The 25,962-nt window shown below is 37.4% G+C and overlaps 1 protein-coding gene across 1 annotated transcript; it reads right to left on the bottom strand.

Moving 5' to 3' along the window:
• Nucleotides 1-4,993: 4,993 nt before the first annotated feature.
• Nucleotides 4,994-25,955, bottom strand: LOC110464058 (collagen alpha-6(VI) chain-like). The gene is made up of 9 exons (XM_021519076.1): nt 25,722-25,955; nt 24,874-24,901; nt 18,624-19,205; nt 15,487-15,579; nt 13,651-13,725; nt 12,375-12,935; nt 11,655-11,687; nt 10,810-11,370; nt 4,994-8,590 (listed from the first exon to the last, which is right to left on the bottom strand). The coding sequence occupies exons 1-9, from the start codon at nt 25,773-25,775 to the stop codon at nt 8,583-8,585; spliced, it is 1,995 nt and encodes a 664-aa protein (XP_021374751.1). The 5' UTR covers nt 25,776-25,955; the 3' UTR covers nt 4,994-8,582.
• Between the last annotated feature and the right edge of the window lie 7 nt (nt 25,956-25,962).

Genomic DNA, 25,962 nt, shown 5'->3' with positions numbered 1-25,962 from the left:
ATTCGAAGGGAGGGGGAGGCGACTTCGAGGGTAAAAAGGGGAGAAATCCAGAATTATCATTTCTGAAAAGGAAACGTACTTAGCGGAACTTGTATTTAAAATACATATATACAAATAACATTATAACATTAAACAAAACATGCACAGTGTTTGTTTTTTTTGTGAGCAAAAATGCAACGGGCCGGTCAAGGATTTGAACCCTGGACCTTACATCAGGATACTGTTGTTCTACCCAGCCGCGACACGTGCTTGTCCAAATGGCGCTAGAAACATAATTAAGGGGAGGTCACTCTATAAACGAAAGACTACAGCAGAGTTGTCTCGTGTTTTGCCAGCAGCGGAACGTGATATAATACAGTTTTAAATCGATATCCAGCCACTTAGTGTTGATTTACTGACATTAATCTTTGGTATGAAACAGACACCATCTTGTTTACAGATGTTGGCACGTGTGAAAACAATGTTCGTGCGTTCACGTGCAGTGCCAACAAATGTATTTATGTCGCTCACCCCTGTCGACAGATTGAAAATAAACCGTATTACTATACAAAGCAGCAAAACTCACCAAATTGGGATAAAATTGGCTAATCTGATTGTGGTATTAAGTTGTCTCCGTAGAGACGTTCCGTATCACTTGTTGGACTTGTATTTGTAGACTTTCCAAATTATTCTGACGACTTGTTGGGAGTTTGTTTTTCTACGTACTGAAAGCATAACATTCCCCTATTGTTTTTTTTATAAAATGATAAGCTTATGTTAATGAGACAGGGTCTGATCCCCTGCCGTAGCCTGCTCCTCGGGTCCGATGGAAGACCTTGGTTGCGAGGTTCTATGTACGGAAACCTATAGTTTATCTCTAGTTTAATTAGATATATTTATCATAGTTACATGTGAAGACGTGAAGATAAAACAGATATCAACAGTTTGTTTGCCGATGACGTCACAAATAAATAGCATTAACGCCATGAACAGTGGACGTAAACTGACGTTCAAAACGCAGTATCACGGAAACTCAAATACAAACGCAGTCTCACGGGAACTCAGATACAAACATAGTCTCACGGGAACTCAGATACAAACGCAGTATCACGGAAATTCAGATACAAACGCAGTCTCACGGGAACTCAGATACAAACGCAGTCTCACGGGAACTCAGATACAAACGCAGTCTCACGAGAACTCAGATACAAACATAGTCTCATGGAAACTCAGATACAAACATAGTCTCACGGGAACTCAGATACAATGAAGCCATGATGCACTATTTAAATTAGGAATCCATTTTTGTAATGATATTTCAGTTGTTATACCTTTTTGTTGATATATCTTGAGTTGATATACACACGTAATTTTGTTGTTCGGAAGATTAGGTATAGGTACTGCAAACACATACGGCAATCATATCTTATACAAGAAACCTTTTTTTCCTATTTATAACATTTTGGCTTTACGCCATAATAATTGTTATGTAGACGGTACACCGTGTCAGCCTCTGGATCTTTCACCTTTGCCCCCTGACACTAGAAGATGTAAGACCCCCCTTGACACGGGGACACACAGGAATGTGTAACGACTGGCCGGAAGCCGACTTACCGCTGTGATAAAACACTCCCGCCACCTAACGGCAGATTCCGACACTCATCTAGGACTTTTATTTGGTAAGTCCGTATGCTGTATAGTGAAGAAAGAAGTACTGACCCCAACACACTATGAAAATCATGCCACAATTTTTTTCAGAATCCACAGCTTAATGGAATATATGCTGATTTATCGTTTGTCAATTCTGTTCTGTTTAATTGGTGGATTTACATCTCAAACATCCTAGTTTAGTTTAAATCAATTTTATTGCAACGAAAGACAAATGGATTGGACAAAAGTTATTGCAACTTACTTACGTCCTTTCCGTAACAGAAAATATATATACAAATTAAATGTGTCACGTAATAACCTAATACAAATTTATATATGTAAATATATATAAGATGTTAAAGATGGATTACAGCAAAAGAGGTAATGATAGGATTAGGGACACCAACGTATAGTTTTTAAATATGAATTCGGAGAGTTTACTTGAGATCGCGTGTGTGATTTCCCCAATCGAGTCGGCGTAAGTAGTATACCTAATCTATACACACATATCCTTCTGCTTTTCTAAAGTTCAATCACATTCCGTGCCGCATTTGCCTTTCTCCTGAACATCCTAGCCCTTGGATGGTGACATGACAAATGTCGCAGGTTAAAGGTTAGATAGTGATAGGACATACGATCTGAGCGATCACTAGGCTGATAGCCGTCCTTTGAAACTTTCACTGGAACTACGCCAAAATCAGATGCGATCTATTTTACCGCTATGCTGACGCGCGATTCCTATATCAATGAGATCATAGGTTTGCCGGATTTTGTTACAATTTCCAGACAAGTCATGATGTATCATCTGCATGGGGGTGCATACAGAGCCTTCGTGTGATGCCACTATTACAACCCTATACAGAACATTTGTATATCGAGACCTGAGCCCTTGGGTTTCGAACTTGAAAGACAGGTTCTATCTAACCCACTCTTCCTTTTTAACGGGGTCTCCCTAAGGACCTCTGGTTAGTCCGGTTTCTGTATAAGATACCCATAAGATATACTAAATTCTGCAGACTATGAGGTTTCGGCGTGGTCGCATTTTATCGAGGCCTTTGATTGGTCACGGAATGACCCCTCAATCAATGGAAGCCCTCTTTCTATGGCATTAATGATTGCTTGGACAAAAAACAACAAATTATCAACCAAACAAATATTGGACAGATAATTTGTAGCAAGCTGAGAATAATAACCGAGGATCTTAAGATACTTGCGATGGCCGGACTGTAGGACACTTCACTGTTATGGAGACTGGAGATTCCGAATGTGACAGGACTATCGGACATTTGTGTGAAGGAAAATATTTGTTGGTTTGAAAAAAGATGCCTTGCCTTGTATAATCCCTATAGCTACCTACCACCGACTACTAATCATATACAAACGAGCATTTTGTTTATGTCAGTTATTTACACCATGAATAAATGTATGGAATATTTTCAAGTGATGTAACCTGAGACACCACGAATACAGCCAAACCAGTATATACATAATTCATTGTTCGTGTTGACGGAAACATGAAAATTCGAAATATACATGTAGTACAACCATTTTATGTACTTTACGAAAACAGAAATCCAATGTAAGTGACAAATTGAGAGTCTGAATGAGTGAAAACTGAGAGCCTAAATGGGTGAAAACTGAGAGCCTAAATGAGTAAACACTGAGAGCCTAAATGAGTGAACACTGAGAGCCTGAATGAGTGAAACCTGAGAGCTTGAATGAGTGAAAACTGAGAGCCTGAATGAGTGAAAACTGAAAGCCTGAATGAGTGAAAACTGAGAGCCTAAATGAGTGAACACTGAGAGCCTGAATTAGTGAAACCTGAGAGACTAAATGAGTGAAAACTGAGTGCCTGAATGAATGCCCACTGAGAGCCTAAATGAGTGAACACTGAGAGCCTGAATTTGTGAAAACTGACAGCCTAAATGAGTGAACACTGAGAGCCTAAATGAGTGAACACTGAGAGCCTGAATGAGTGAAAATTGAGAGCCTAAATGAGTGAACACAGAGCCTAAATGAGTAAACACTGATAGCCTAAATGAGTGAAAACTGAGGGCCTGAATGAGTGAAAACTGAAAGCCTGAATGAGTGAAAACTGAGAGCCAAAATGAGTGAAAACTGAGAGCCTGAATGAGTGAAAACTGAGAGCCTGAATGAGTGAAAACTGAGAGCCTAAATGAGTGAACACTGAGAGCCTGAATGAGTGAACACTGAGAGCCTAAATGAGTGAACACTGAGAGCCTAAATGAGTGAAAACTGAGAGCCTAAATGAGTGAACACTGAGAGCCTAAATGCAGTGTCTATGTGTTTATACAATCTATTTAGCATTAGAAAAAGGAAGCCGATCAAAGAGTCAAATGTAAACATTGAAAAAAGAAATTCGGTTTTAAATCTCTCCAACGTTTTACAAATCATTGACAAAAGGAAGATTTTGTTTTATGAATTTATAACCGGAACAAAAAATTAGCATTGGGCACAAAATCCATGCTTGATTATGAGAACGGATTCATGAATACGGGCCAAGAGTCTTCATCGTAGACTGAGGCGCCTCGGGCAGAAAACAAGTAATATAATTATAAACCGGCCGCGTCTATCAAGAAATTCCTGACACTTGGAATAAACTCTGGAATAGTGAATCAACTGTAACATAAACTCCTTAAGTTGACGCATCCTTGAAATTCAAAGGTTCCATTAGCGATACACACTTCTTCCCTGCACCATTGGGATGTTGTAGTGACGCATTCAAGTGGCGCAGAGAGGGAATGTGCGGAACACTGAAATCACTGAGGAACTATGACATTTCAGTTGTTACATTAACTATGGGTTGAGATGGCCACTGTTGTTAAACTATTCAGAGAAGATGAGGAAGAGGAGTCTGTGATATCTTCATCGTCAAGTTCTGAGAGAAAATGGAATAGTAGTAGTTGCATAATAATATTATAATTGGCTGTGTGATTTCAGCTTCTGTATAAAGATAGGCTAGGGTAGCACTGGTATTCTGTTACCAACGTCATGGCGATTATACCATTCTCCTTAGCAGTGTAACGTAGACATCAAGCTTTTTGTCATTCTCCTTAGCAGTGTGACGTAGACAACAAGCTTTTTGTCTTTCTCCTTAGCAGTGTGACGTAGACAACAAGCTTTTTGTCTTTATGTAGGTGTCTGTCACGATCCCAGTCCATTTGCAGGCAAAACACCAGAGAATTCCATTGAAGTTTTAACACCTACAGTATTGCCATAATTTCTGAAGATAAATGACGGCAGTATGACGCTGTTTTCTAAATTAACTTTGTCTGTATTTAATATACTGTACTATACATTTGAGCACTTCGCCAAGAACCCAATGAAAGGAAACAAAAACTGATTTTACTTTTGTATCGTTGTCAATTTTATTAACATCTTCAACATATCATTATACACTATGTACAAAAACGTAACACTCTCACACTCATTCGTTGTAAAGCTTCAGCACTTTGGTAGAAAACAAAATCACAGATACCGCAGGCGTGTCGTCACTTCAAATTCGTGACGTCAGTACACTTTGTGATATTAAATAACAGTTGTAACGTCACTATGAATTTTTTTGAGTCGTTAGTATAAGACCGTAGCGTCACAAAAACTGCCACGTCACAAATCATGACGTTATAAAGCTTTTATGACGTTATCACAATTCATAATTTCATAATACATTCATGTGTCAATATGTATGACATCATAAATATGTGACGTCAATATACAGTCGTGACGAAATTTGAAATATACGTGTCATCAGAACACCACAAAGCTGAGTTTACGACACACAGATAACGTCGATCACGTGATATTCCAGTGATGCTAATAATGTACAATGTAATATATTCAGATGTTTAACGATCAGGTTAGATTAAGAATTACTCCATCTGCACATATTGTGACAATGATCTAATTGTATATGTGAATGAATTGAATAGAATATCACGAAATCGAGGTAGTGTCGATAGTCACATTAAAACAAGTGGATTTCATTTTACAAATAGTACACAATGCATGATAAATAAGTAATACAGTGACTTATATGTCAATTACGGTGACTATTTACAGATGAGAGGACGAGATGCGACGATACCTCGTGTAGACGAGACCCAACAGACACGACCTTCGAAATACTGTAAATCTTAAATACCATTTCTATATTTTATTGTTTGGCGTCGACAAAATTTAAAAAAAAACATTAAACGAAAATATTTTTGTTATTTCTGATTTCTGATAAAAAAAAAACCACCACGCTACACAATTTATACCATGCATTTTAGAATAAAATCCAATATTTAAAAATTAAAATGAATCAATAAAAACGTGTAAGTATAAATGTATTTGAGTTCAGCAATACCCTACATTGAATACATGAATACCTAACCTATAAACATACGGAAACTAACAAGGTCTATATTATAGAACTAGTGTACATGTCGAGTTGGTCCCGTCTGACGAGGTCTGGAATATCAATGGTACTGAAAGACAATAGTTTTAACAGCAACTCGTTGTGATTTCTACACAATAGGTCTCGGATTTTCGAAAAAAAAAGGGGAAAATAATAATTATTATCCGAATCAGATTTCGGTTTCCAAACTTTTTCAGTAACATGCAAATATGTTGATTTCATTATTTTTCTATTCATAACATGAATGTTCGAAATAAGAAACAAAAAGAAATAATAACAAAATAAAAATATTTTGCAGTTTCATTTGAAGTGTTTAAAAAACCCGGAAAATTATATAAACTGTATATGAAATAATATATTGTAATAAATAAAAAATCGATGTATCCATTAATATGGTTTGATTTGAAGTTACTTAACTAAAAATAAATAAAATGAACTAATGATCATTGTGAGGATTATCAACATTTAAAACGTTTTTCTTTTTTCTTTCGAGAATCCCGGGCCGGATCACGTTATTCGGTGTATATCACCTAATCGTGCTGGTCATTATTATAAAAGCGACCAAAGTACTGGACATAAAAACAAGTAAATGCAATTATTATTAATAACATCTTTCTCACACTGGCAACTAACTCCCAAGTTTACCCTTACTTTCTCTTTTCTTGAAATATACATCGAAGCATGTAGTGGTCTACTTTCTTGATTAAATGCGATCTTTGATATTCGTGAGTATTCACGAATCTTTATCGAAGATCTATTTTTTGTCACCAAATATGTTAAAATAGTAAATTTTAACACATTTTCTTTCTTACAAAAGCATCGGGCTTTAGCAAGTCTATTTTGCACGAAAAATAACAAGAAAGCAGCCCCTTTGATGGCTAAATGAACATTGAAATATTGGTTGATATCCTACTGGGACTTGGGCAGGTATCTAACAAATTAACGAAGACGTCGAGTTCATAACCAAGAAACAGTGGGGGACATGATATGTTAGTTTCAGAAACTCTTCTAAAGAATATACTGCTTTTACAGAGCAGCAAAACCAACCTCAAACAAAACTACACCACATACACCCACAGTCTCCCTTCATACTGCACCATCCACCTCATCTTTGGTTATCGTTATAAAACTCAAACTATATTAAATGCAATCTTATACCACACACATTCACATCTCACGAAGTTAGTTAAACCTGCATGGTCACTGACGGGATCGTGTCTGGCTGTATCACACCAACGCTTGGGATCCATCACACTAGGTTTAGTTAACTTTGCATTTGATTTCCAAAATAGAAACTAACGAAAATACCCAATAAATAAGCAATAGTTCTTGTGTTTTGTTCTATGAATTGTTTTGTGTGATTGATTTATCATAACGCATTGTTTGTTTTGAATTAAATTCGAAATTTTTAAAATAAAATATTTTGAATCGTTTTTATGTGAAGCTAACGATACTTTGATCGACGTGGAGTTGAGAAGGGATAAATGGCGTTACGTTTCGTTAACATCAATTTCTATCTGTACAGAGGTAAGGAATTATCGAATTAGCGTTGATAAGTTCACATTTGTTTTCCATAAATGTTCAAACAAGTATGTCTATCGCCCCGTCAGATTGGGAAGTCTTTAATTAAAGGTCTTTGTAGCTCGCTACCAATTATAACCGGTTGCACGTTGACGATAAATCACTACTGTTGTGCATATGTATATATATTCCCGATTCAATTTGCGAAGAGACTTATGTAGTGATTGATGTTTTTTTCAAGCAGTTAAAAAACCATGCAATGAATTATGTTCATTTTGCAAATTGAAATGTTTGCGAATAAATTAAAAAAAAAAATGCGAAAAAATAGAACGATTTACAGTAGTGAATCACAAATATCTAAATGTCAACATGTTTTAGTGTTTTAGTTAGCTTTCAAGTTTAATTACTGTTAAAACCTTCACTGATGGATTTTAGTGTATAGCATAAAACTAAGGTTCTTTGCTAATCCAGCGATTTTCAGTCAGTCTTAAAAAGGACTTGACCACTGCTTCTACTCTATCACACAATGCTGAAATAACTTCAACACTCATACCACGTGATTTAGTCCTGACGTCATGACAGTGCGTTTACGATTTGAGCACATAAGACGGCATACAAATACCACGTGATAACTGAAATACGATCACATGACATTTCAGTAATGTGATATTTACATACGATCACTAAGCCTCTAGAACTGTGCTACATATGATTATTGCACATTTTTATATCACCGGTATGTTTCCGTCGTTTGTTGTACTGCCTTGGAATACTTGCTTTGTGTGTCTGTATCACTGTTTATACATCTGTCTATGGTACCCACGGTCTCTGTGGCAGAGTTATTGTGGTAAACATTGTATAACCACACTTAGCTTAAGTTCGGTGAACTGTTACAATGTTTGAGATCACAACGTACTTTGTTAACAGATTCCAAACGCAATCACGTGACAATCCTTTTTGGTCCCATTACAAATAATGCTTTCAAAGTCGGTCAAGGTCTCTCAACGGCTCCTCATAATTCTGCAAATAGATAAACAAAACAGATAAGATATGGTGGTGCTTTCATATTTTGTTATTAAATGATAATTGGTTTTTTTAATTCAACCTATGAAATTTCATTTTTATTCCTACAGGAACTTCAATAAAGTGTTTTTAGCTTCTCAATTGTAAACATTTTGTACAATCACAGCTCAGAGCGTAAAAAGATGCTGCTTCAAATGAAAGCATTAATGTCGACGTGACCTTGACGTCCCATTTACTAAGTAATGTTATCAAACTACGTACATTAGAAAATTGTTAAATTGTGCGTGTAAATCGCGTCAGGGACACACGATTTGCCTGTTCAGCGCATTTTTAACACCGATTAGAACATGACATAGAAACAGACGAGCACGTGATATCGCACGTGTCGAATTACTACTGGAACACGTAAACGACAAACCGTGTCAAATAAATAAGAATAAATTGAGCGAGAGATCGTAAATCTGTAAAAGAAGAATTCCATGTTCAATCTCAAGTAACTGCATGTTTCTATCAAGCTGTGGACTGGACATACCACCGTTTATGTCGGTTCACCGCGATTTTTCACCAAGTCGTATTTGACGTTTTCATTGGTTTATCCTGTGGTAATACGTACATTATACAAAGCTTTGTCGGTATAATCACCGTATCAGTATCCTAACCGTGTCTAATTGACTTTAATTATTGACGTGTTTAATGAAATTTCGTTTCAATATATCTTCTATTAAATATGAGTGGAAATGTGCATTTTTGTACCAATTATCGTTCATGTATAGTTTTGCTTTCAATTTCAATAATTACGAATAAAATTGTGATTTTAAATCAACCTTTAGATGACATGAATAAAAATGATGCGTCAAGAAAAAAATGATTCAGAGAAGAGAAAACATATTCCTGTATTACAGTGATCATATTGAAAATAAAACTCTTAAAATTACGGAAAAGAAATATCTCGTAATTAGGTTTGAAGGGAATTTGAAGTCAAACTAAATAATGTCCGTACACGTCTGTCTTATCTGGCTAAACCTCAGCCAGGACTGCAATCAAAACAGCGCTGGAATCTTAAATGATTCAATCTGCCATTGACCGTTTTACAGATATTTTCATCAATTCTATTAAGAAAACAATAAGCTGAGGTTTCAACGTCTCTCTACAATCTTTCTTTGACGACATTTGTCTCCATTTACATCTATTAGTGCCGCGACACGGAGTGGTGACATATTAGTGCCCCCGACACGGAGTGGTGACATATTAGTGCCCCCAACACGGAGTGGTGACATATTAGTGCTCGCGACACGGAGTGGTGTCATATTAGTGCCCCCGACATGGAGTGGTGACAAGGCGATAAGTTATACATTTACATTTATTAGTGCCCCCGACACGGAGTGGTGACATATTAGTGCCCCCAACACGGAGTGGGGACATATTAGTGCTCGCGACACGGAGTGGTGACATATTAGTGCTCCCGACACGGAGTGGTGACATATTAGTGCCCGCGACACGGAGTGGTGACAAGGCGATAAGTTATAAATTTACATTTATTTGTGCCCCCGACATGGAGTGGTGACAAGGCGATAACTTATACATTTACATTTATTAGTGCCCGCGACACGGAGTGGTGACAAGGCGATAAGTCATACATTTACATCTATTAGAACCCGCGACACGGAGTGGTGACAAGGCGGTAAGTCATAACTGACAATCCGTATTAAGAACCATCATTAACCTCTTGATTTGTGTGTGTGTAAGGTTTCCGTACTTGTGAGAAAGTAAAACTTTGTCAAACTAGACATGTTATAAAGATATTTTCTCGATGATTTCGATATTGTTTCGCTTTTTACCCTGAAATCGATTCTTTCCTTTTTGTTAAATTAAATGTCTCAATCCTATACATTGTATTGTTATGCTAACGAAATTATACTCAGAACGCGGAGAGTTTTAGAAACATCCCCCAAAAACCCAAACAGGTTTATTATATATGGTCTCAAAATGTCGGTAATTCAGAAAGCACAAGTTGTTTTGTACAGGTGGTATTTTAGTTTAATACCTAACATTGTCTTTATTTGTGAGGCGCAAACGCTGTATGAGTTGACGTGAATGCATTTTTTAGTGACGGGTACTATACTGAGTATTCGGTATGACTTGTAAACAGTATACTCCATAATAAATGTTGACATAAAGTGATGACGTGTACACAGAGAGCGATAACGTGTACTCACCATCACAGAGAGCTGCCCAGAAAGATTCCTTTAATGCCATCAGCGCGGCGTAATCCGGCACTTGGAAATAATGCTGTGTTGTTGGCGCGTCACTCATCATACGGGCTTCCGTCGATGACTCCTCGTCCTCTCCGACCTGTATGACAAACACCTCGATTCCGTGTATCCTTGCGCGTTGTGCTTCGGTTAGTGCCCGGATTGGCTCTTCAAGTTTCCCGTCGATGATAAGCACGGCGATTTTGCGGACCTCTTTTCGACCGCCGTTGTCTGCGCTGAAGGCTCCTCGTCGCATTTGCTTTAGGATTTGAGAAATGTCAGTCCCTCGAATATTTGATAAAGATTCCAACACACCGTCCTTCTGTTGTCTTTGACCAAGGGCGAATCCCGTCTCATCGTCCTGGCATTCTGCCGACATTAGACCGACCTGAATCTTGTCTGTGTCCACGTCAATATCGTGTACCAAGGATCGAATGAAGGCCAGCGCGCGTTTCGTGTTTTTCTTCCCGGCGTTCATACTGTCCAGAATGAACATGAGGTCTGCAGCTTGACGTGATCCGCATGCTGAAATAGACATATGGCATTGTTTTTATCTCATTCCTTTCGTTCTTTTCAATTTGAATGTACCGTAATCTAGTGAGGCTGCACTCCTAAATGCAAGAAACTGGTGTAAAATTAAGAAAACTCGCAATGCGAAATAATTTTTAGTAAACGATCAAGTTTATTGATAAATTTCGAATTCGTCCTGGAGCTTCTCTTATTGGCAAAGCCTGAGCTTATGTCCACGTTTATATTTAATAAATCGACCACGAGGCACGCCGTGATCAACTGATACCTTTTGTACTTACATTGCTCTGATATGGCTATGGCCGGCTCAGGAACTGGAAAAAAAGAATCATAAAACTATTAATATTTTGTCCCATTAAACACTTAGGATAAGCTAAGGTTATGTGGTCCTTACCATTATTCTAGACCTAAGGTCCTTTCCTTACTATTTGTTCCATGGTCTATGCAAATGTATACCTAATGACTTAAAATTATCAATCATACGGTAGGTTACTTACATTTAACGTGATTCATATTTTCGCGTAATTTCACGATAAGAATCAAAAGTTAAATGTATCATTATTATACCGATCATTTATACACAAGGTAAGGCATATATTTTCTCGTGAAACTAAAACAGCTCAGGGGAAAAATTGACATTTTCAAAATAATAGCCAGTCCAAACACATTTTCATAGTTTCTGAGCTTATTCTGGTAGTTGGAATGAGAGAAAATACTCTTTTATGCCCAAGGGTGTAGGATTGGGACATTCCATCCTCAGCAAAGCTTCGGGTTTTACCAAATTTGAAACCCCTCGGGTGGAGTTTCCCTTTCCTACATCCCTTGACATGAAAGAATCTGATATTATTGAACAATCGCAGGTAAAAGACAAGAGAGTGAGCTACAAACTATCACGTATTGGAAGTATACCATATGTCTTAAGTTACTGTTGGTGCCTTTTCGTGTGGAGTCTGAACTCCGTTTACCTTAGAAAATACAATGATGGAAATTTGTGTAGTTACCATTACAGGATTGAATGGCCAGTTGCGCTAAGATGGTCTGCATGTCATCGAAGGAGGGCAGTGTATAGTAAATACCATCCTCCTCCGTGCCAGATATAGCTCGAAGCTCTTCAATGTTGACGTCACCAATTCCGATCGGGATAAGAGTAATTCCTGCCTCTCGTGCCCTGGAAGCTTCGATCTTTGAACGGTGGAGGTACATAGCGGGACTTCCGGTTATAATAATTGCTACCTGGGAGGCGTCGTCCCTGGCAACCCTTCTTCGGAAAGTCTTTGTTCGGATATACCTAAGAGCCTCGCTCATTCGAGATCGTCCAGCTGATTTAGTGACCTTGTTTAAAGATTCTTTCATGCTCTCTGCGTCAGCAAAATCGTCAAGTTCAAATATCCGCTGAATCTGGTCGCTGTAAAGGAATGCCGCAACTCTTGTAGTCTCAGGAGATATGGACATCAGCTCAATCATATTCTTAGCGAAGTCGACTTGCTGGTAAAATTCATTCGTTCGCACATTGTTGGAGGAATCAAAGGCAAAAACTATGTCGGTCTGTCTATCTGAACACACTGTAAATTAACAAAAAAATCACAGGTAAGATTTACGTAAATACAGTTGAAAAGATTTTCTATCAAAACACGGAAACAGCCCTTCAATATCGATAAGTTTATACACTGTAGCCTGATTTAAAATTCAGAACATGCTCCATGATTTCATTTGGGTAAATGTTTAACTTATTTTGTCATGCTTTTTTGAATCAACACTTGAACTTGAACAGTCACACTGGCTGTGGTGGTATCAAATTATGCAACTAGATCATTGGAACTTTCGGTCGAAGGATGACACGAATGGACGTATCTGCCCGAGAAGCCTTTGACAAGCTACTTAATACCATATGAGATAATCCTTATTGACGCCCGACGCCCCGTAAATCGGCTACGTGAGTGTGAAGTCAAATACGATATCAAACAGCTGGAGTAGCATCTACTTTTGTGAAAATCATTTCACGACCGATTGAGAGAATTCATAATTTGAGCATTAACATATAAAACGTATTGAAATATTACCGCAAACATCTACAGACTTACTCTAACCTAGATGAAATTTGATTACAAGATACATCATTTCATACTTAAAATATTTCAAAAACATTCGCAGTCACCAAAATGTAGTGGTTGCCGATGTAACGTAATACTATAACAGATACCTTTCATTATTGTGAACATTCACACATTATAATAAACTTAACAAAATTAAAAGCACTGTTTTTAAATGTCTACTTACCACTGCGTGCTAGCTCTAATACGGAAGTGGTTGTCGTGGTGGGCGTGGTTGTAGTTGTAGTGGGCGTGGTCGTGGCTGTAAATAAAAGCGTAGTGTATATAAATATTTCGAACAGATTTCATTAGTAATTATGAAAATTCAGTTATCACATAGTTTAAATATCGTGATGCTACAGTCTTAATTTTACGTGACGGGTATTGGACTTTTCTTCTGTATTTGTTACAATAATAATACGTTATGTTCAGTTTCCAAACAAATTGGGACAAGAAAATTATGCATACAAATAAAACTTGTACTGATAAATTCGCTTAAAAGACACTGAATCCGTTACAGGAACCCTAGACAACTAGTCCCACAGTTTGAGAAAGCATAACATAACGATGTTCAAACAAATTGTTTTCACCAAGATCATAAATGCTCAATATCTTTCGTATTCTATGTTGCTTCTGAAAATGATATCTATGTATAGGTCGTAGTCTACTCTGATCTCGAACTATCAACAGAGGTTCCCTCGCCTATACCTAGACTCCAGACTTAATTTGTACTTTAAGTGCGCAGATCTCCAAAATACGAAAAACTGCAAAACAAATTAAAGGATGGAAAGGCTTGGAAGCAAAACGAGTTGTTGGTGACTTGATATCTTTATAGAAACATATGTAACTACATATACAAACACAGGAGCTAAGTTTTTTTTCTGTGTTGTTACATGAATACCATACTGATTACTCAGCAAACTTTGATCACATTTCAAAGTGGCTTCTCAGATGAAGAAGCATTTCATTATCTGTCTACAGAAATACTCGTTCTCGTTTGTCCACAGGAAGTTGCGGTAAAGCTTGTGGTTTTGACATCTGTGATGCAGACAACATAGAACGCCTAAACCTCTTCACTGTACATAGAGAAAGGGAAACTAGAGGTCCCGTGCCTACCAATCTACTTTCCAGAAGCGTCGCAATACTACAGCAATAAATACGAGTTTATGTAACAACAATTAGCATCTGTAAGTGATTGTGTAATTCCGTATGCACTGTAATTGTACACTTATTTCCATAATAAACTCCTGTGTGCAATTTACTGTGCACAGACTGACACACGTGGATGTCAAACAGAGTGATTAGCGCAGTTATTTTGATATGAGTACTGAGGTAGAGAACTGGGGGTATCATTACAGAATAAACCAATACTCCAGTGAGTACAGCCTATCATATTTAACCACATCTACGCCTAACATGCATTACCAATACTCTCTACGACCTCTTGTTGGAACCCCTGTCTACTTCACGATTTATACCCCAGCGAGATGACTCGTGAGTGATGATAAGTGATCAGAGAGGAGGAATCCTTAGTAAGTACTAACGAAGGCCTTGGCGAGATTGAAACCAGGAGTGAGTCACAGTCAGGGTAGGTTACTATAAAACCTATTATTTTCACGTGGTTCTTTATTTCGCTCTTCGCGGTCGATACTTTTTCGGAGAAAAAATAAAACCCTTGTAAAACGTTTTGTTACATTTGAGATTAATTACAGCAACTCTCTCTATATGTTTTAGCCGGCCTGTACCAGGTCTTTTCAACTACCCTTAAAAATAATACCTATGATTTTCAATTATAATAGAAATTCGCGAAAAAATTGAGTCAACGAAAAAAAAGTCGCTCTGCAGTATGCTACAGTAACAATGAAAAAAGATATTGAGGATTGTCGGCGGTAAAAGGCATCTATAAACCGTGATGTATCGATTTCAACACTTGTGGACATTTTGATTTTCGTGCATTTTCTGTCGGTGTACAAGAAACCTTGCTAGACTGACAGTTTAGTTTTATTGACCACGTGATACTTACTGGTGGGCGTGGTTGTAGTGGTGGTCGGCATGGGTGTGGTCGGCATGGGTGTGGTGGTGGTTGTTGATGTTGTGGTTGTAGGACGAGGGGTAACTGAAAAACACATACAACAATATTTAAACGATATTCATCGATTTGTTGAAAAAATATATTCACCCAACAATTCGAACCTTGAAACGAAAGCTACATTAATTACATTTTTCTTTATATTTTCTCATCACTCAATTTTGAAATGGTTATCATTTTTTTGTTTTGTTACACGTTATATATTTTGTCTGAACCGATCCATTGTTCTGTATTAGAATTTTTAGTAAGTTTAAAGCGTTAGAATATCACTGAAAACACAAACATCGTCCATATTTTCTAAAGATACACTTAATCTACACAAGAAAAAAATATTACAGAAGCAAAACATTAAAATGATCATGCAATGTATGTATATCAGTCAATGAAGGACCTCATATTCAGAAATAATATTTACGGTCCATACATGGAAATTTTGGCTGATTAACCGAAATAGCGACCGGGACTCATTTTCTTAATCTTCCAAGTCTAGTAAGGTCAAGTTTACAATCTTTTCCAAACTTCATTGTAATTTAGGACAGTACTGTTGTTCTGAGAGAAACCTTTTAATCTAGTGCATGCTGTCGTCTTTTTGTTTTGTTTTGTTTGTTTTTTAATTGTGAGAATATTGGTGATTCGTAAATGAATAATTGAACATTTCAGGGTTATTCCGTAAATCTAGGTGTTGCTTCATTATGTAGGTTAGTGTTTCTGTAGAGTACAAAGCCACTTCAGGCGGTAATGCTCACGGGTACGTATAGTACTGAAGTATAATGTTACTGTGGTAGGGTAATGCTACTGGTGTAGACTAATGTTTCTGTCGAAACATAGAAATGTATACAGATTTGGTTCCATGTACAGCTGTTTGTAGAAAGTCAAAACGACTTTAAATGTCGTGTTTTGTGTTTATAAAACCATCAAAGTGACGGATCACTTTGTACGTAAATGTGTAATGATATTTTACCTGTGATGTAAGGTATGTCGTGTTTTACCTGAGAACCAGGTAACGACAGATAGGATCAGAGGTTGACAGTGTAGAAAACCCAGCCAGATTTTCATCAGTTATTTTTACTGTATTTTTCCTTTACGGAATTAGCTTGAAGGGGGATTTCATCGTGGGGAATAAATTACAACACGAAGCAAAAACATTAACGGACTACCCTGTTACCTCGCTGTTTAAACAGGCGTTTGCTAGGAAGGTTTGTGGTAGTCCTATAACAGGAAAAGACTACAATTATTGTGTAAATATTATCATACACCAAAGCCATGGATTATAAATATTTATATAACTCTTGATAAAAATACTGTTGTGAATCTGTTGTGATTCAAAATATATCAAAATATCGAAATTTTTGTAAAACATACAATCTTTGATCAAATTCAGCCCCCTTGTATATTAAAGATTAACTAATTTCTTCATCGAAACAAGTGTAAGGTCAAAGTAGATAAACATCCTGGCAGTATTGGGATTTATAACACAATTCAGGGATAGATAATGATTTCACGTATCCTGTTTCAATAGTTTGAATTTACCTGTGACAAGTGTCAAGGCAATTTTATACCTCTTATTCCAAACGGCCTCAACTTGTTCCTACAATTATTTAGAATAAGATTTTATCGGGGTTAAAAACAGAAGCGGAATCTGACAAACAAATAAAAATGTTGGTAATGTTCTTGTATTTCCTTTCCTTTGAAATGAATACCTGACAATGAAGTTTTTCGTAAAACCTATCAGCTATGGTGCAACTTAATTGTGTTTTTAAAGAGTTGTTTATATTGTTTATTCGCATATAGACCAGTAGGTTTTTTTGCGAGCTAATAACTCGTCTGAAAAAACACACGTGAAAATAAGAAATCACAATAATTCCTGGACTACGGTTTAGATGATAACGGTGGAAGTGATCTGTATAAGTTTGAGAGTTTGTGTGTATACTTGTTCATTCAATGTTGAAAGGAACATAAATATTCGTAAAAATTAATCAATTTATTGCTGTCCGTGTAAATCCGTACCCAGACATGGTTAGGTAAATAGGATATCTAACCAATGGTCGATGGAATTGTGTCACTATACGGTAATTTACTATGTTATTTCCTGCCTGACACCTGCAAACATGATTACTTAGAAACTACTTTTAATTGCAAATGAAGCTTCCTATCCAAGGCCGTGTGTTTGAAACGTTCCATTAATATGGCAACATGACATATTGTATATTGGGGGAAAAGTGTCGCGGTGTTTACGTACGTTTGAGAGAATTACTTAGGTATTTAGATTCCTATCATAACTCAAGGTGTAATGGTGTACGTAACAAATCTCGCTGTATCATGTATAAATGTTTGTATAATAAAGGTACGGATTAGGCTCCTATAACGATAATACGCATACAAGTAACTCAATATTGTAACGGAGTGTAATTGACTCAGTATAAGTGTAATTGACTCAGTATAAGTGTAATTGACTCAGTATAAGTGTAATTGACTCAGTAAAAATGAAATTGACTCATATAAGTGCAATTGACTCAGTATAAGTGTAATTGACTCATATAAGTGTAATTGACTCATATAAGTGTAATTGACTCAGCATAAGTGAAATTGACTCAATAACCCTATACAATTAAGTGACGTTTCATTGACTCAATATCGTAACTATTGTATTAAATTATAATTGACTCAATAATTGATCTGTTGTACCTGACATCAAAATTGAATCAATGAAGGTTTGTTAAACCCAGTAACCTTACACTTGTAATAGGGGTTCATTTGACATATTTTGTGAAATTGTTATGTTTTGCAGTTTTAGAAAGTCCATTGAAATATTGTCGCATATGACTTAACCACATGAGAAAAGGCAGCTTGGTAAACCTAGCTACATCCCACTTGCGGCGTATAAGCCTTACATATGTCCTATTCGTGCACGATATGTTACGAGATGTCAGTACCAGGTGAAGATTGTTTGGGTATGTGGAGGTATTTACCACATTGGTATTGGATAAATATTACCGGGTATCACATATATCTACACGTAAACATCAATACATATCTAAGTTAGCTATTTAATGATCGTATAGTGTACATACCGACACACGTCTTGATAGCCAGAATGTTTTTGATGGACTCGAGCGCCTGGAAGTTGCTGACTTGAAACATGTAATCGTGGGTAGGTTTGCTTGCGATCCCTCGCAGTTCACGTCGGTTGATGAAAGAACCGATTCCAATGGCGAACATATGGATTCCCTCGCGGCGAGCTTTCATTGCCTCCCAGACAGTCCGAACCACACTATTGGACTGGCCATCTGTCAAAACTACGGCCACCTTCACTACTCCGGGTCTAGCGCCTCTTCGTTCACTAAACATCTTCCTGCGCATAGTCCAGATAGCCAGTTTGGTATTTGTGACGAATCCCCTCCTCTGACGGACTCGGGAGAGAGACTGGTGCAGGGAGGGACGGTCAAAGTTTTCGTTTAGGTGAAATTCCGTGTGAACATCTGAACTATAGGTAGCAAGACCGATCCTTGTTCTGTTCTCACCAATTTGAAACATATCGACGACATCATTGATGAAGTTGACTTGTCTGAGGAAGTCTGGGCCCCAAATACTGTTGGACGAGTCAATAAGGAAAACAACATCTGCTGGCGTGTTCCCGCAGAAGTACTCCACAGCTGAAAGGAAATCATGATGTGAGAGAAACGGACGTACAGGACAGACACAACAAGAACAAAAATCAGACGTATGGACGCACAGGACAGACACAAATTGAACAAGATCTCAGACGTATGGACGTACAGGACACACACAGCATGAACAAGATATCAGACGTATGGACTGACACAGTATAAACAAAACAGACAAGGTATCAACAATATATGAGACAAACGGACTAACGGACCATATCTGAACTTAACATTTATGACGTTCACACCTTAGAAGTCAAGACATGACAAAGATTTTGCCCTGCTGATTACAAATGGAGAACATCGAAATGATAGAATAGCATTCACATAATCTTACGACATCATGAAAAGAATATACAAAAATTAATACAATATCAGGACAACCCATGTCTATACTTATTATATCGAAACTATCAACCACAGGAAGCTATGCTGGACGCCGATAGCAAGGATATAATTACTTTCTTGGTAAAATCGGCTGTTGCATTTAGTACAGAGTTGGCCCTTGATGTCAAATACATGTAATATATGACGTCTAATGTCAGAAACATGTATCATGTCACCAGCGGGATAACGTTAATTCCAAATTAACATTCATTGGAGACGTCAATAAATTCTCACTGCATGTGTACAGATGTCTCGCGTTAACGCCCACTGCATTTTAATTCTTCCGGATATCAATCCTATAAGCTCGAGTTCTAGTTTACATACGTGTCAAATCAAATCATTGTCTGTGTAAGGTTTGTACGCTTACTGACTGCTTCTTTTCATATTTAATGTCTTATTTAAGACAAACGATCTACATTTGAAGCATGTCACGTGATGGACAGGCGTGACCATCGGTCAGTTAAACATCTTCTCATCCAGTCACGGTGATTTATCACTGATTTCTCCTAAACATTGAACGATTGATCATACCTGTCAGTTAAAATGTATAATAATTCATACCTACAATAGAGATGTTTTGTAAATTTTTGATCAAAGGCATGTTTAGTTCTTTACCATACAGAACACAGGTATGCATTCCTATTTTTATTCAGAGCCATCTCTATTTACATACGGCATTTCACGTATTACTTTCGCGAAAATGTTCGAAGCGATTCTATCGCAAATTCGATTATTTTGAAAAAAATGTTCCGACACGATAAAGCAATAAAGATATTAATTTTACAGAAATTCAGATTAGGTTGTTTCTAGTATTACAATATTTATAAGTTAAGAAACCATTATCATCTCTTCATTTTATATCGCTCAGTTAACTGTAATCAACTAAAATATTCGTGATTTTATCTATCTGGATTTTTCGCGGGTATTTCGATAAGTTAGGCGAGACAAATAAATGTTTATATCGTTGCTTGAAGGTATGATATTTTACTTCATTCACGAGTACTTCCCTCAGACATTTACGCGTAAATAAAAGAAGGGTAAATGATTTAAAGTATTACAGTCTGAGGGACGTGTTTATACGGGGTTATATATAGGACGATGTGTTTATGTTACGATGTATGATCCGATTCAGTCAAGCGTAACCATTTTACATAAAATATCAAATACATATCTCTCAGTTCGCTATTAGTAACGACTCTAAGTTTGAACGTTTCCCCTGTGTGTTGACACTGTGGTATATTTTTAGTTATTTTAGTTGATAAAAAGACATATGTTTTGAGATGCAATCACACCTGTATTGTTGTTGGATTCATGTATAAAGCAATAACATTATTGCATAAAATAGTTACGTAACTCCTCTAATTTAACAGACATGGCGAGACCTTTCTCATCAAACACCTCTTCCATATAGATAAAAATGATGAGGCGCGTTTAGACTATGATATCATCATGAACCAGGAAATTCTACCACGCATAGCTAACATTCATCGAGGCGAGACATCACACAATTAAAGCTAAACTCTGCACCGCCCACATCCGTCGGTTATTAATTACTGAGAGAGGCTCGCGATATCGTGTATAGAGATGCAAAGACATCTGAATCAGGAATCCTGAATAAGGTAACAGCGGGATTCCAAAACTATGCGTTTAGGAAATCGTTTAAGAGTTATATAATGTCTATATGACACACCTTATAAATGAAATATGTAAGGTGGAACCTCCCTACTCGAGAAATTGTACATGGAATTTCTTTTTCAATATGCATTACGTAACTATTATCCCTTGCACCTAGAGGTGAGAATTTGTGTAGTTGATCCTTATTTACAGTTATCGTACACCATTGAAAATAAGAATTTATAGATTAACGTAGCATAACTAATATAGCTTAAATATTCAGCGTCATAAAAAGGTAACCTCGGTCTAGTAAACTTGTTCATTTCGACTACAACCACACATCCTGACTTGATCGTCACTCTGTTTATGTCGCGGGCACTATCTATCTAAAATAGTCACCAATGATATCGGGTATCGTGTAATTCCTTTGGTGTTAGGTATCGATCGTGGTTAGTCAAGGAAAAGAAAACTTGACTGATCTCAGAAATACGAAACTTAATCTTCGTGTATGGTACATAACATACTACATCTGATGGATTTATCAAAAGTGTACTGCTTTGTTATATTTAGTGTCGCGTACCTGGTAACACTTACCGCTGGGTATATATGTAGTGCTACTTATTCTAGACGGGATTGTTATAGCGTTGAATTCGTGAATTAAACATCGCAGAGATCACTGTGGTCCAACATGGATGTTATAAACAGGCACCTTATCTAGTTTTCTGTACATATTGCAATCACATATACTACTTTGAAATGGTTTTAGGACCCAAACAATAGGTGAGCAGGCGTGCTGAGAGTCCTGGTTCCCCGTGAAAGGTTCACACTGAACATTGTCTGAGACACGTAAAATACTATTTGAGAATTAAATTGTCAATATATCGGCACCATAGCGGAAACAATTACGTACATACACGGCTTGGAAAATCAATGTTATAGAAAATTACTGTAAAGTTTAAAACATTATATCTGGTGATAAGGTAACGATGTAGCAGTATAACGGAGGCAGAATCAGCTGTAACATGTTACTTAAAGTAGAATCAGCTGATAGACGTAGAAAAATGTTTAATAAGTTACTGTAACGTTGTACTTAAAGTAGAATCAGCTGAAAGACGTAGAATGATGTCCAACAAGTTACTATACTGTTCTGAGGCAGACACAGCTAATAAACATATAACGGTTTTTCACATGCTACTACATGTATAACTATAAAATCCATTTCATGGGTTTATTGACGTTGATATCTAACTCTGAGTATGGAAATACGACATATTATCCTATTGTAGTGTCGGAGTATAAACCGAACATTTCAAACAAGAACTAGCCACTCTTCCCAGAACGGGTCGGCAGTTGATTGGTAGAATTGATCACACGACTTTGAGGTTCCCAATAGTTATGATTTCTTTATTAATAGAACCAGTATTAAGGGACTACTTTTGGATTACCAACGGCTGTCTCTTAATATAGTTTAGATTAATCATATCTCTGACTTGATTCCTTTAACGACGGGTAGGCCTGTTCTTGAAGATACTTTGTTTAGTGAATATATCAATATTTACATTATTTCCGGTATTACTCGGCAAAGATTTCCATGATAACTTTACGGGACTACTCGGAAGCAATTTCTGGGATTCATCGGTGGTTATTTCTGTGAAAACTCGGCGGATTTTTCTGGGATAACATTAAGTTGGAATTTTGAAAAAATAAATAAAAAAATAAAAAATAACAAAAAAGTTTATCATTCACAGTCCGAAAACTCAAGAAAAAACAATGAAGTAAGAGAGATTATAATCTTACTACATTCAAACCTTGACCAGGATGTGTTACTGTCTACATGGTTCTCAAGGACGATATCATAAATCTACCGGATCGAGCAGTCTCGTAATGTGTCTTTGATCGCCGATGTATTTACCTCTGTGGCACAATAGCGCGGTTGTCTGATGACGAGACAACAAACCACAATTCATAACGACCATGGACCCATGCATAGCACGTTTTACGAAAAGCAATTTACCCTTATGACATTTTGATAGTTATATCGTTTGAAATTCTATTAGTGAAATATTACATATATATAAATAAGTTTTTCACAGACATTAGAAAACAACTAACACGGGGTATGTCATTAAGATGCTGATGCTTTGTATGTTAGGTTCCTATACGAGTTCAAACTGTCAGACTAAACTACACTTGGTATTTAAAACCAGCGTAATATATTTATAGGCGTCAATGGAATAGCTGTAGGTAAACCGCGACGTTCTGTGTTCCGGGGCACAGTTGTAAACTTTGATGTTCACGTGACACCTGATGATAAGGTAAGCCGTAGGGACTGATGAGGCTCAATCGTTCATCTACACCGTGTAATCACTGCGCATATAAACCTTATATCTGACACAGAATGCAATATGACGATGTCGATAATGAGAAAATATAAACTAAAAACATCAATGCAAATATAATTCGTTAAAAAAAAACCCATGAAATATCAGAAGATTTTCACTAACGACTGAAAGCGAGTGCGGTGGATGTTGATATCAGATTGATTCATCACGCGGCGGATGGGCGCAGGCTGACCCGTATACAGATATAGCGCACTACTTCACCAGCAGGCTGACCCAAAGACAAATATAGCACTACTTCACCAGCAGGCTGACCCAAAGACAGATATAGCACTATTTCACCAGCAGGCTGACCCACAGACAGATATAGCACTATTTCACCAGCAGGCTGACCCACAGATAGATATAGCACTATTTCACCAGCAGGCTGACCCAAAGAAAGATATAGCACTATTTCACCAGCAGGCTGACCCAAAGATAGATATAGCACTATTTCACCAGCAGGCTGACCCACAGACATATATAGCACTATTTCACCAGCAGGCTGACCCACAGACAGATATAACACTATTTCACCAGCAGGCTGACCCACATACAGATATAGCACTATTTCACCAGCAGGCTGACCCACAGACATATATAGCACTATTTCACCAACAGGCTGACCCACAGACAGATGTAGCATTATTTCACCAGCAGGCTGACCCACAGACAGATTTAGCCCTATTTCACACCAGCAGGCTGACCCACAGACAGATATAGCACTATTTCACCAACAGGCTGACCCACAGACAGATGTAGCATTATTTCACCAGCAGGCTGACCCACAGACAGATTTAGCACTATTTCACACCAGCAGGCTGACCCACAGACAGATATAGCTCTATTTCACCAGCAGGCTGACCTACAGACAGATATAGCACTATATCACCAACAGGCTGACCCACAGACAGATATAGCACTATTTTACCAACAGGCTGACCCACAGACAGATATAGCATTATTTCACCAGCAGGCTGACCCACAGACAGATTTAGCACTATTTCACACCAGCAGGCTGACCCACAAACAGATATAGCACTATTTCACCAGCAGGCTGACCCACAGATAGATATAGCACTATTTCACCAGCAGGCTGACCCAAAGACAGATATAGCACTATTTCGCCAGCAGGCTGACCCACAGACAGATATAGCACTATTTCACCAGCAGGCTGACCCACAGACAGATATAGCAATCCTTCACCAATACAAACCCAAACTGACAAAGCTTCACGTACAACGATCACAATTGAACTGACACACGTGGTAACTTACCACCGATAGGAACAACACGCGCCGAATTCTGTAAATAGAAACAAAAAAATAGTTAATAACAATATTTTTTCACATTATTAAAACCGCAGATACAATGCTGCACGGACCTGTATTTCAATGATTATCGGCGAATTAGCAGTACGCGAGATCACCGCTGTTTACAGTAAGAACACTTCACGTTCTTTCGATATTGTTTCCAAAATTTGAGATGATGCAAAAATGACAATCAATATTGAACAGTGAAATGTAGGAATCTGTAATGAATTAACAAGGTCTGCTGTGTACTGTGGGATGTGTGCCGATAACGTAACACCCTTCAGCATGTATGGAGATGTACCGCTGTAGGTACTGTATACAGCACAGAAACTTTGTTCAAACGATTACAGCTTAATTACTACACAATTTAGCGAGCATTCCCAAAGTCACTTAACGTGTTAAACATGCACGCATATTTGTCTCTTTCCGTCAGACAAGAATAAGATTCAATCAAAATCATTTTCAGAATTTAGGATAATACAGGTACTATCATTTGAAATTTAAGTAACCTGGCGTTAAGCTGAAGCTGCAATCTGAAATTAACGTCGAACTTGCAGCGTAAAGAGTAGACATACATTGTTAGACGTGACATAATGTCACCACTCTTAGAAACGAAATAAAATTCCTTAAAATACACTATATTTTACAGAATGTAATTGGCCATTTTTCACAAAATATAATTCGCAAAAGAAAACCACCATAAAACCCCCAGGAAAAATGAAAGTTATCAAAGAAAAATATCAACCGAATTATTGTTTTGAGTTATTCGATGAAAAATACTGTTTAGTATAATGACACATTTGGGAACCTACCACGTAACAGCCTCCGAACATAGAAATGAAGAAAAAGACTTTAATATCCATCATTAATGTGTAGGTAGGTCCTCTGTAGAATAAATGTAATCCAGAAATTGTCCAGGTCTACAGAAGAGTTGATTATTACGAGTCCGGTTAACTTTTCAGCACCGAGGTATATAAACAGCGTGCTATAGATAGATGTTCACAACTCGTGAGCAGTGAAGACACACTGGTGCAGGATCGTCACAGTCAACAC

The sequence above is a fragment of the Mizuhopecten yessoensis genome, unplaced genomic scaffold (genome assembly GCF_002113885.1).
Source record: "Mizuhopecten yessoensis strain PY_sf001 unplaced genomic scaffold, ASM211388v2 scaffold10953, whole genome shotgun sequence".
Lineage (NCBI taxonomy): Eukaryota > Metazoa > Mollusca > Bivalvia > Pectinida > Pectinidae > Mizuhopecten > Mizuhopecten yessoensis.
Note: the sequence above shows the minus strand (reverse complement) of the source record. Positions and strands in the feature narration are given on the sequence as shown.

What these genes read in the sequence shown, in the direction of transcription:
- LOC110464058 (XM_021519076.1), bottom strand. Translation starts at nt 25,775, where the DNA reads ATGATGGATATTAAAGTCTTTTTCTTCATTTCTATGTTCGGAGGCTGT. An exon ending in ATTAGAGCTAGCACGCAGTG is followed by an intron (nt 12,936 to 13,650) that starts GTAAGTAGACAT and finishes GTTAATTTACAG; the next exon opens with TGTGTTCAGATAGACAGACC. An exon ending in CATAGCCATATCAGAGCAAT is followed by an intron (nt 11,371 to 11,654) that starts GTAAGTACAAAA and finishes TGTCTATTTCAG; the next exon opens with CATGCGGATCACGTCAAGCT.